Raw genomic sequence first — 10972 nt, 5'->3', positions numbered from 1 at the left:
TAGGGGAAAAGGGCTGGGAGTAAAAGCAGGTGAAGTAGTGGAGGGAGGAATCAGGGGCAGGGCCGGAGAGGCCCTGTGAAGCGGGAAGGGAAACAGGACAGGAAGACCCTGGAGCCAAGGTCAGTAAGCAGAGTTTCCTCTTCTGGGCTCCCTCACAGGAAACCCAGCCCTGTGCTTCCCAAGGTGCTTCCTGTAGATAAGGGCGACCCCTTCCTGCTTCCTGCTCTTTCACCACCTCCCATCCTGCCTGACCCCCTAGGGAACCCTCAGCTGTACAACTCGGCCAGACCTGTGGCCTTGGGAAGGAAGGGCCAGAGGTAGGGGAGGGGCTGACTCCACTTCAGTTCCCCCCCAAAGGAAGGGCCACTAGGCTTGAGGGAAGGCAGGACCAGACCAACGGACAGCTCAGAAAGCTCACACAGCTTTGCCTGGTCAGTAGCTCTTGGAAGGCAAAGATTGTTCCTCAGGGGGTGGCCGTGGAGAAAACATGAGCCAGGTATTTCTTAGGAGGAAGGCACCATTCTGGAGTTGGGGTGCTTTTTGGAGGGATGGGAGTGGGGGTCAGGTGAATCTGTGGGGGAGTGGAAGCTGTTTGGGGGTAGGGGTGTCAATCGCTTTCTAGGCATTTCAAGTTGTCTGGGGCAGGGGAGACGAGGTTCGGTTTATGAGGCCAGGGTAGTGCAAGGTTCTTCCTCCCAGGCTCAGGAATAACCACCTTGGCGGGGGGGGGGGGGGTCGGGTGGGGAAGGAAGGGGTCTGGGGTTGGTCGTGGGGTGAATGAGACTTAGGGGTTGATTTCCACCATAGGTAGAGGGCTCCCTGCCCGCTGCTCCGTGAAGGTGTACCACTAGGGTAAGTGGCTCGCTGTGGGGAGAAGGGGTGTTTGGAGGTGGCATGTTGGTCAAGCCAGCTGGGATAGGGTGATGGGACGCAGGGCGGTGGGGAGCCAGAGCCGACCCCGGGAGAGGAGGTTAGTTCAGTCAGGGGCCGGGCCAGCTCCCGTCGGGGGCGCGGGCGCCAGAGCCCAGGGGCTGGGCACTTCCGAGGCTGGCAGAGGCTCGGGCGGCGCCGGGCTGGCTCCCTCGCTGCGCTCCCCTCCCCGCCCACTCGTCACCCCGCCCGCGTTGCCACGACAACGAGTGAAACTAAAATTCACTTCACCGTCGCAGGTGGAGACTAGTGGCGCCCCCTCCCCTAAGCCCTCATTCGTAGGTCGCGCCCCCACCCTGCTGTCGCTAAGGTGACGGGGAGGGGGCGCCAGGCGGCGGAGCGGGGCCGACTGGGGGTCTGGAGGGCCGCGGGAATGGGGCCCGGGGGTCTGGACGAACTCCCCAAACTCAGCCGCGGCGGGGACCTTTGGGAACCCTCTGGGTGCGGTCGGAAGTGCTGACGGGGGGTGGGGTGGGGGGAGGGCAGTGTCGCCGCCGGGCGGCTTCCGGACACCCCCGTTCCGGGCCCACTGTCCCAGGTTGAGCCCTGCCCCGGTCCGGGGTCCATCGCCCCCTGCTCCCTCCCCCGGTCGGGGAACCATCGCCCCCTCCCCACCTCCTACTCCGGGGTCCATCGTCCCCTGCCCACCCCGTGGTCCAGGGCCCATCGTCCCCCGAATCCCCCCCCCCCCGTCTGGGGTCCATCGCCCTCGGTCCCCTGCCCACTCCCTGGGCCGGTGCACCGCTGACCCTGCCACCTCTTCGGGGTCTGGAGTGGGGGTCGGCAAAGTGGGAAGCAGAGTGAGTGGGAGATTTCCAGCCCCAGAAATCAATTTTGCTTGTCTCTCCCTCCCTCCTGGCCGGTGGTCCTCTAGCCCGGACGCGGGCTCCACCAGCTCCTAGGACCCGCGCTGCGCCCCGGCGGGCGGTGTGGCCCTCACCGCCCAGCCACTCCCACCGCGAGGCCAGGGCGCCCCCAGCCTCGACTATTCCCCCCTCCCCGGCTCCCGCCCCTCCCGCCGGACGCCCACGCGGCTTGGACCACGCGAGGACCCCAGCCGGCTTGCCCCCGGCCTCCGCCTCGGCGCGGCCCCCTCGCCGCCCCCGCTCCGCGCCGGGCTCGGGCCCCCTCCCCCCGCCGCCCCCGCCCCCGGGGAAGGCAGGCGCCGCGCGGAGCCCGGGCCGATGCAGCTGAGCCGCGCCGCCGCCGCCGTTGCCGCGCCCGCGGAGCCCTCGGAGCCACTGTCCCCCGCGCCGGCCCCGGCCCCGGCCCCCCCCGGCCCCCTCCCGCGCATCGCGGCCGCAGGGGCTCCGGCGGGGGGTCCAGGGGGGCCGGGGCGCCGCGCGGAATCCCCAGGTGCCCGGCAGCCGGCCGTGAGCTGCCTGGGCCCTGGCGCCGGCGCCGGGATGGACGGCCCCGGGGCCGGCGCCGCCGTGGTCGTGCGCGTCGGCATCCCGGACCTGCAGCAGACGGTGAGCCCCCGCAGTCCCGCCGAGCCCCGGCGCGGCCCCCGGCCCCCCTCCCCCCGGGCGCACCCAGAGCCCGACCCCCGGCCGCGGCCGCTCGCCCCTCCCCCGCCGCCTCCGCGGGACCCTCCCCGCCTCCGGGGCGGGGCCTGGGAAGCCCGGCCCCCGGGCGGGGCCTGGGCAGCCCCGCTCCAGGCCGCCCCTCGCGGGCGGGCCGGGGCTCTACGCGCTCACGACCCGCTCCGCCGCAGAAGTGCCTGCGTCTGGACCCGACCGCGCCCGTGTGGGCCGCCAAGCAGCGCGTGCTCTGCGCCCTCAACCACAGCCTCCAAGATGCGCTCAACTATGGGCTCTTCCAGCCGCCCTCCCGCGGCCGCGCCGGCAAGTTCCTGGAGGAGGAGCGGCTGTTGCAGGACTACCCTCCGAACCTGGACACGCCCCTGCCCTACCTGGAGGTGCTGGGCGGGACCGGCGTGGCGGGGAGCAGGCGGGGTGCGGCCCTCGAGCTCCGGCACCCACCTGAGCCTCGAAGGGCAGGGCCGTGAGGACACCACGGGAGGAGTTGGACGGGGAGCGTGGGGGCCCGAGTGCATCCCGAGCCGTGCGCCGCGGACGCGAGCGGCCCCGGCGGGTGTGCGCGGGGCGCCGAGTGTGCACCGCGAGCCCCGCGGGCCGGGAGAGGCCAGCGCTGCGCGGAGTTGCGGCTCGGGCAGCCGGAGCGGTGTGAGCCGTGCGTGGGGCGCTGGCTGCGAGCAGTGTGCAGCACACTGTAAGCAGGCGTGTGCAGCAAATAAAAGTCGGCCTGCGCGCTGCGAGCAGCTTGAGCACTGTGCAGTGAGCGGAAGCCCTGTTCTGAAGGGAGGAGTGTGAGGAAATAAGTGCCAAGAAGAGCGTGTGATATGAGCAGCCTAACAACTGTGCACATTTGTCCTTAATCGCCCCGTCGCCTGCGACTCTTCTGAAGTTGTCCCAATACTTGGCGTACCATTCCTGATAAAAGATGCCTTGGGCGCCTGTCTCCATAAGAACAGACAGAGTCCTTAGATTTGGAGGGTGTGTGTTGTGACCACATTAATGGGCACCAAATAAGCCTTGCAGTAGGAGAGTGCTAAGTTGACCTGACTTGTGTGGTGACACCAGCAAGTGGAGCAGTTCTCTTTGGAAAGGAGATGTCTAGGGTGCCATCTGAGGAGAGCAGTGGGGTTTTCCAGCACCTGTGGCAATGAGATGCGACGCTGGGCCCATCATGCAGTCTTTCCATACCATGTGTTAATTGTGGTGGGTAGGCAGAAGCTGTCAGCTCTGTGTATGTCTGGGACTTGTGTGAATGTCATACTGTGATGGAGTTGTGTGCAGGAGGCCCTGTGTATGCATGCGAACAAGATGATGCTCACCACTCCCTTACGCTGTCTGCATGGATACTTTCCACCTTCTCTTTGACCAGTTCCGATACAAACGGAGAGTTTATGCCCAGAACCTCATTGACGACAAGCAGTTTGCAAAGCTGCACACTAAGGTAAAGAGGTGGTCATGGGAAGGGACCCTCCCCATGGCTACTTCCCCCTACTCCAGCTTGGGTTGATCACAATTGGTCCAGTCCTGGCCCAGGATACTTTCCCTCTTCTGTCATGATCTTGCCTGTACTGGAAGACCAGTGAGAGACTGGGAGGGAGAGAAGGAGATAAACGTGTGCATATCTTGGGAGCCTTGCTAAGAGGCCTAGCACTTTGTGTCCCCAATACTAGAAATGTGTAATTAGGTCATTAATTTTCTCCCAGACGGATTCTAATTATCTCATTTCACAGGTGAGGAAACTGGAAATAAGAGAGCCTAACTTACTTGGTTGTGACTGTGTAGCCAGTCAAGCTAGGCTCAAATCTGTCTGACCCTTGGTCCTATTCCCTGGCATACTTGTGAGATTCTTTTACTGTCAGGTAGGCCTGACACTATGTGCTCTTTAGAAGGAGGGCAATATGCTGCCACCTCTGAATTTCCTGGGGCAAAATGTGTGCTGTGAACAATAGTGAATACTATGACACAACCCTTTTCCGTAGGCAGACTTTTTTTTTTTTTTTTTTTTTTTTTTGGTGCCAGTCCTAGAGTTTGAATCAGGGTTTGGGCACTGTCCCTGAGACTTTGTGCTGAAGGCTCACACTCAACCATTAGAGCCAGAGCTCTACTTCTGGCTTTTTGGTGAGTAATTAGAGATAAGAGTCTCACAGACTTTGCCTAGATTGGTTTTGAACCACAATCCTCAGATTTCAGCCTCGTGAGTAGCTAGGATATACTAGCAGCTGGCTCATTGGTTGACTCCTTGGCAGACTGCTCTCTGCCAGCCAGCTCTGTGGGCACTAGGCCTTTACTTGGTGAATACTTCATTGGGCCTAGGAGAGGACTTCTGTGACTCTGTTGCACCAGATCCTTAGGCTTTTTTTTTTTGGCCAGTCCTGGGCCTTGGACTCAGGGCCTGAGCACTGTCCCCGGCTTCCTTTTGCTCAAGGCTAGCACTCTGCCACTTGAGCCACAGCGCCACTTCTGGCCGTTTTCTGTATATGTGGTGCTGGGGAATCGAACCCAGGGCCTCATGTATACGAGGCAAGCTCTCTTGCCACTAGGCCATATCCCCAGCCCTCCTTAGGCTTTTTTTTTTTTTGCCAGATTTTTTTTCTCCTGTTTCAAGGCAGTGGCAGCCAATGGTCCTGGGTTGTAGCTAGACAGAAAGCATCTCAGAAAGACCCCCTTTTCCCTCCAATGGCCCTTGTTTTAACCCTGCCACTCTGAGTCCAACTGATCTTTCCCCAGGGACCCACACGACCCTAGTAACTTGTTTTTCAGTGAGCTCTGTTTTCTTTTCTTTCTTTCTTTTTTTGGTTGGTAGTGAGGCTTGAACTCAGGGCCTGGGTGCTGTCCTAGAGCTTTTTTGCTCAAAGTTAGTGCTCTGTCACTTTGAGCCACAGCACTACTTCCAGTTTTTTTGTGGTTAACTGGAGACAAGAGTCCTGCAGGGACTTTTCTGCCTGAGCTGACTTCAAACCTCAATCCTAAGATCTTAGCCTCTTGAGTAGATAAGATTACAGGTGTGAGCCAACAGTACCCACCTCAATCCTGTTTGCTTTTGGAATGAATCCAAACTCCTTACCTCAGCCTTGTGCCCTGTGTGCCCAAGTTCTGCTGTTCCTTCCCTCTCCCCATCATTCTTGGGGCTAGCTGAGATCTGTCTTAGAGGCTTTGCATAGGCCTTCCCTGTTTGTGAGCAACTTTCTTCTGGTTTTACCCCACAGAACAATGACAGTGACTCCCCCGAGTGGCCTCCTTCTTGTCTGATGCATGCTAAGTTTTTCTAGAGGTTGTGTGTATGGTATCCATTCTACCAGCAGAGGCTAGTGAGGCTTTTGCTTGGGTGACCCAATGTAGGACTGTGTGAAGGAATGAAAAGGAAAGGCACGTCACAAGAGCCTCAGGGGTCTTTCATAGGGATGAACTGGTAAAGAAGATGGACCAGAGAAACATGAGGATTCAGGGCTACTATAGGCCTAGCAGGTTCCTGCTTGAGGGGACTCAGGGCTTGTGTAGGCTGGACCCTTGCTCCAGGGTTGGAGCACCAGGGTCAGAAGGTAGAACCAGGACAGTAACTGAGGCTGACAGCAGAGCATAGACTCATTTGAAGGGCATGACCAGGGTGACCTGGCTGTAGTGAAGGATGGCCAGGCTTAGGTTGATAGCTGTGGTGGGTTTGGATATCAGGATATAGGGAAGGGCTTTGCTTTGAATGGTACATGAGTCCAACTGAGCTGAAGTTAGAGCTGAAGCAGTAGTATAGAGCTAGGTAACCTCTCCAGGAGCTGGTGGCCTATGCCTATAATCCTAGCTGCTCAGGAGGCTGAGACCTGAAAATCATGGTTCAAAGCCAGCCCCTGCAGAAAAGTCTGTGAGACTCCTATTTCCAATTAACCACTTGAAAACTGGAAGTGGCACTGTGGCTCAAAGTGATAGTGTTAGCCTTGAGCAAAAAGATCTCAGGGACAGTCCCCAAGCCCCAAGTTTAAGCCCTACAACTGGAAAAAAAAAAAGGCATCATGTTAGAGTGATAGGGAACCAGGCGAGCATGTCATAGGTGGCCTAACACTTTGCTAGAGGTAGGGAACAATAGTTGAATGGCCATGGTCATGGCACTCAGCTGATTAGGATGACTGGTGTTTCAGGCAAACCTAAAGAAGTTCATGGACTATGTCCAGCTGCACAGTACGGACAAAGTGGCCCGCCTGCTGGATAAGGGGCTGGACCCTAATTTTCATGACCCTGACTCAGGAGGTGAGTTGCAGAGCAGAGCGAGAGAGGTTGCCCTTTGAGTGGTCAGGAGCCTAATTTTCCTTTCTTTCTCAACTCAGAGTGCCCTCTGAGCCTTGCAGCACAGCTAGACAATGCTACTGACTTGCTGAAGGTTCTACGAAACGGTGGTGCTCACCTGGACTTCCGCACCCGAGATGGGCTAACTGCCGTCCACTGTGCCACCCGCCAGCGGAATGCGGGAGCATTGACGGTCAGTGGGGCCCCTCTGACCTGGAGGGTATGGGAGCTGGTAGGGCAGGAAGCCATCCTGGTATTGATACTGAGGTGCCTTTCTCTCAGACGCTGCTGGACCTGGGAGCTTCACCTGACTACAAGGACAGCCGTGGCCTGACACCCCTGTACCACAGCGCCCTGGGGGGTGGGGATGCCCTCTGCTGTGAGCTGCTTCTCCATGACCATGCACAGTTGGGGACCACTGATGAGAATGGTTGGCAGGAGATCCATCAGGTGGGCTGAGTCCCTGGGGTGGGGTCCAGGCCCTGTCCAGGTGGGGGGGGGGTCTTAGCCTCTGGGATATTGCAGCACCTCCCTCTTTTTTAGGCCTGCCGATTTGGCCATGTGCAGCACCTGGAGCACCTGCTGTTCTATGGTGCCAACATGGGTGCCCAGAATGCCTCAGGGAACACAGCCCTGCATATCTGTGCTCTCTACAACCAGGTGTGTCCTTGTGCTTCACACTTGTGTGTGCGTATTTACACACTGTGTGATGAAGTACAACCGTGTGTATGTACATGCCTACACAAAAGTGATTGTCCCTGGCCTATGTGCCCCTTTCCATGTATGTTCTGTGCCCTCCAATGAGTTCTGGTTGCGGGATTGCCTCATGGGCCTACTTGTGTATATTTGTTCCCTGAGCATACAAATGAGAACATGTGTGTTCCAAACAATTGGGTATGAATTGTGTACATCTAAGCCCTCTGAAACAGGTGAGACCTGCCCACATATATCCATGTGATCTAGGTATACACTGAACATATAGGTATGAGTCTGCATGTGATTCCTCTGCCCTGAAAACCTGTGTGTGCAACCTCATGTGCGCACCTGCTGTGGCTTCCTAGCCATTCTCCATTTCCCAGTGTGACTGCCACTCTCTCCCAATAGGAGAGCTGTGCTCGTGTCCTGCTTTTCCGTGGAGCCAATAAGGATGTCCGCAATTACAATAGCCAGACAGCCTTCCAGGTACATGGTGATTTACAGGAATATGAGGCTGCCTTGGGGGGTTGACTGTCTCCTTGTTATTCACCCTTTCTGAATCTTCTTCTCAGTAAGGTTGGAAGGCACTGCTCAATCTCAGGACTGCCATAGAAAGAATGGAAGCAGGTGGGCCAGTAGGATCCAATAGGGTCTTCAGCACAGTGGTTTCTTCTGTCTACCTTTCAGGGAGAGAGGAAGATCAGAGGGCTCCAGCATAGGGGAAGGGCAGATGAGAGGACAGGTGGGCAGGTGTAGGCACAACCTCTGGAAGCAGAAGGGACCCAGAGCACAAATCCAAGAGAGGTGTGATCCCTCCTGAATTTAGAGACAGGCTGTTGAGAATGTGAAGGATGCAGACTACTGTGGTAGTGCAGTAGAGAAGAATCAGGCTAACATGGAGGCATAAGGGCACTTCTAAAAGTAATGCCAGAGCTGATCAGATGACTAGGTGTCAAGGGCATAAGGAGGAAGAATGAGAGCAATAGGCTGGGAAGCCATGGGGGGGCCTGGTTGAGTCAAGATAGATGACTATATTTAGGGGCAGATTAAAAGTTCCAGTGCTATACCCCAGTGTGCTCAGGTCTATTTGGTTTTATCCCTGAAAGCCTAGGATCTAGGAATAGACTTGGTTCTGGACAGATGGGGGTGGTGTGTGACCCTGGTTATGAGATGGGGTGTAGTACTGTAACTCCTTTCTGTAGTGAGTTGTATCCCAGTAGACAGGAGTGTTGTGACTTGAGAAAAGCATGGCCTGGTAAGGAAGACCTATAGGAAGAGTACTGTGGTGAGGGCAAGCCTAGGCCACTGAGAAAACTTTCTTTTCCTTCCTTTCTTTCTTTTCTTTTTATTTTTTTGAGTATCCTTTCTTGCCTCTATGTCTTGGCCTCTTTCTCCCAGGTGGCCATCGTCGCAGGGAACTTTGAGCTTGCAGAGGTCATCAAGACCCACAAAGACTCAGATGTTGGTGAGTTTTGCCTACCCATAAGTCCCTGGTGAATGGAACTTTCAGAGGCAGTGGTGCTATAACGAGGGCCTCTACCCATGAGCCAAATGTCTGCTAGTAGCTCTTGTAGGTGTGGGGAATATGCTAGAGAAGGCCTTGTGTGGACTGGGCAGAGGCCTCAGTTAGGGCTAGGTTTAGTCTATGGGCTGGAATAGTGCAGGTCTAGGGGTCAATGTTGGGGTCATAGTCTGTGTTGGCAGTTAGTTAGGTTCTGGGAAGGGCCATCTATGGGACATAGGTTGATGGGTCTCATGTCAGTCTAGAATATGAGAACAAATATGTAGCCATGGTTCTCTAGAGGGTAAGGTCACATGAACATCCATGTAGAGAAAACAACATACAATAATGAGGAAAAGTCCAAGATAGAAATAGGACTGCTGCTATATCCTCTAGGCCCAACGGTTTTGAGTTTCTGGTGGTCCACACATAAAAGAGTGCATGAGTTGTCCTAAAAGGAAGACCAGGGGCTACCTATGTAGCTTCAGCCCCAGTATAGGTAAGAAGAAAGGCCCAGATTGAATTCTCTCATCTCTTGGATGTGTGGTGCCTGACTGGACCATTCTTTTTTTTTTTTTTGGCCAGTCCTGGGCCTTGGACTCAGGGCCTGAGCACTGTCCCTGGCTTCTTCCCGCTCAAGGCTAGCACTCTGCCACTTGAGCCACAGCGCCGCTTCTGGCCGTTTTCTGTATATGTGGTGCTGGGGAATCGAACCTAGGGCCTCGTGTATCCGAGGCAGGCACTCTTGCCACTAGGCTATATCCCCAGCCCCATGACTGGACCATTCTTTGTTCAGGTGGCTCAACTCTAGGGAAGGATGTTCTGTGCCTGGGTTATACTTTCAAACCATTGGCTCCCTCCATGTCTGGGGTGGAGTAGCCTTTTTTTTTTTTTTTTTGGCCAGTCGTGGGCCTTGGACTCAGGGCCTGAGCACTGTCCCTGGCTTCTTCCCGCTCAAGGCTAGCACTCTGCCACTTGAGCCACAGCGCCGCTTCTGGCCGTTTTCTGTATATGTGGTGCTGGGGAATCGAACCTAGGGCCTCGTGTATCCGAGGCAGGCACTCTTGCCACTAGGCTATATCCCCAGCCCCTGGAGTAGCCTTTTTAATCTAACTTTTTCTGGAACGTGGAATCTGAGATTCTCCTTTCCATGAGTATTTACTTGGGCTGGTTTTAGGTTTCCAATGTGGGTTCCAGTCAGGACTAGGGTTGAATTGTATATGTGCATGCACACTAGTACTAGGGCTTAAACTGAGGTCCTTGAGCTCTCACTTTGCTTTTTTTGTTCAAGGTTGCTGCTCTATTACTTGAGAAACACCACCACTTTTGGATTTTTATTCTGGTTAATTGGAAATAAGAGGCTCATAGACTTTTCTACATGGGCTAACTTCAGACTGTGTTCCTCAGATCTCAGCCTCCTGAGTAGATAGGATTACAGGTGTGAGCCACCAGTGCCCTAAGTTTTTATTGCCCAGTAAGTTTTGGTTATGACCCTGTAAAACCCCAAGCTGGATGTAGGAGGCCCTAATGCAGTTACACCGAGTGGCTTGTGAAAGGTGGCAAGGTGGAGGCTGGTGTCCAGGCTTAGGTTAGGACAGCTGGAGTTTGAAGTAGAGAAAGACTTTATGGTCTAGGTAGAGCTGGCAGTGTGTTGGAGGTAGCTTTAACTGGGACAGTACTGCTTGTGAACATGTGGGACTTGATTATCTAACTGTGGGAGAAATGCTGATGTCTGTGATGCTTTACTTTCTTTTAAGTAAAAATATGTACCATTACTTTCATCCTTTGCTACCTTGGCCTTCTGTAGCATTTGAGTTCTGGAGGGGCTTTCACCTTCCTTCCCCCTTGTGGGAGGTGACCTTTGTCTAGCTGATTGGACCAATGGTAGGAGCGGAGGGGGAGCAAAGAGAGGCTTGGGGCTTGAATGCAGTCCAGGCTGAGAGGCAAGAACATCCCGCTGCCCTTATCCTCAGGTTCTGGAGAGTCACCATACAGAGACTTCCTGTCCTTCTTGAGTATTCTGGCTCAGTTG

The 10972-nt window shown here is 55.8% G+C and overlaps 1 protein-coding gene across 3 annotated transcripts in view; it reads left to right on the top strand.

The window, feature by feature from the left end:
• The first annotated feature begins 350 nt into the window (after positions 1-350).
• Positions 351-10972, top strand: part of Shank3 (SH3 and multiple ankyrin repeat domains 3) — a 72543-nt gene continuing 61921 nt past the window's right edge. For all 3 annotated transcript variants that reach the window (XM_048353419.1, XM_048353403.1, XM_048353412.1), the window contains exons 1-11: positions 351-496; positions 808-852; positions 1805-2402; positions 2648-2851; positions 3841-3912; positions 6599-6707; positions 6785-6936; positions 7026-7193; positions 7287-7403; positions 7848-7925; positions 8838-8904. In XM_048353419.1, the coding sequence (XP_048209376.1) occupies positions 2115-2402; positions 2648-2851; positions 3841-3912; positions 6599-6707; positions 6785-6936; positions 7026-7193; positions 7287-7403; positions 7848-7925; positions 8838-8904 (1255 nt within the window). In that variant the 5' untranslated portion in view covers positions 351-496; positions 808-852; positions 1805-2114. The remainder of the gene's footprint in view (positions 497-807; positions 853-1804; positions 2403-2647; positions 2852-3840; positions 3913-6598; positions 6708-6784; positions 6937-7025; positions 7194-7286; positions 7404-7847; positions 7926-8837; positions 8905-10972) is intronic.

Source organism: Perognathus longimembris, chromosome 1, assembly GCF_023159225.1.
Source record: "Perognathus longimembris pacificus isolate PPM17 chromosome 1, ASM2315922v1, whole genome shotgun sequence".
Lineage (NCBI taxonomy): Eukaryota > Metazoa > Chordata > Mammalia > Rodentia > Heteromyidae > Perognathus > Perognathus longimembris.
Note: the sequence above shows the minus strand (reverse complement) of the source record. Positions and strands in the feature narration are given on the sequence as shown.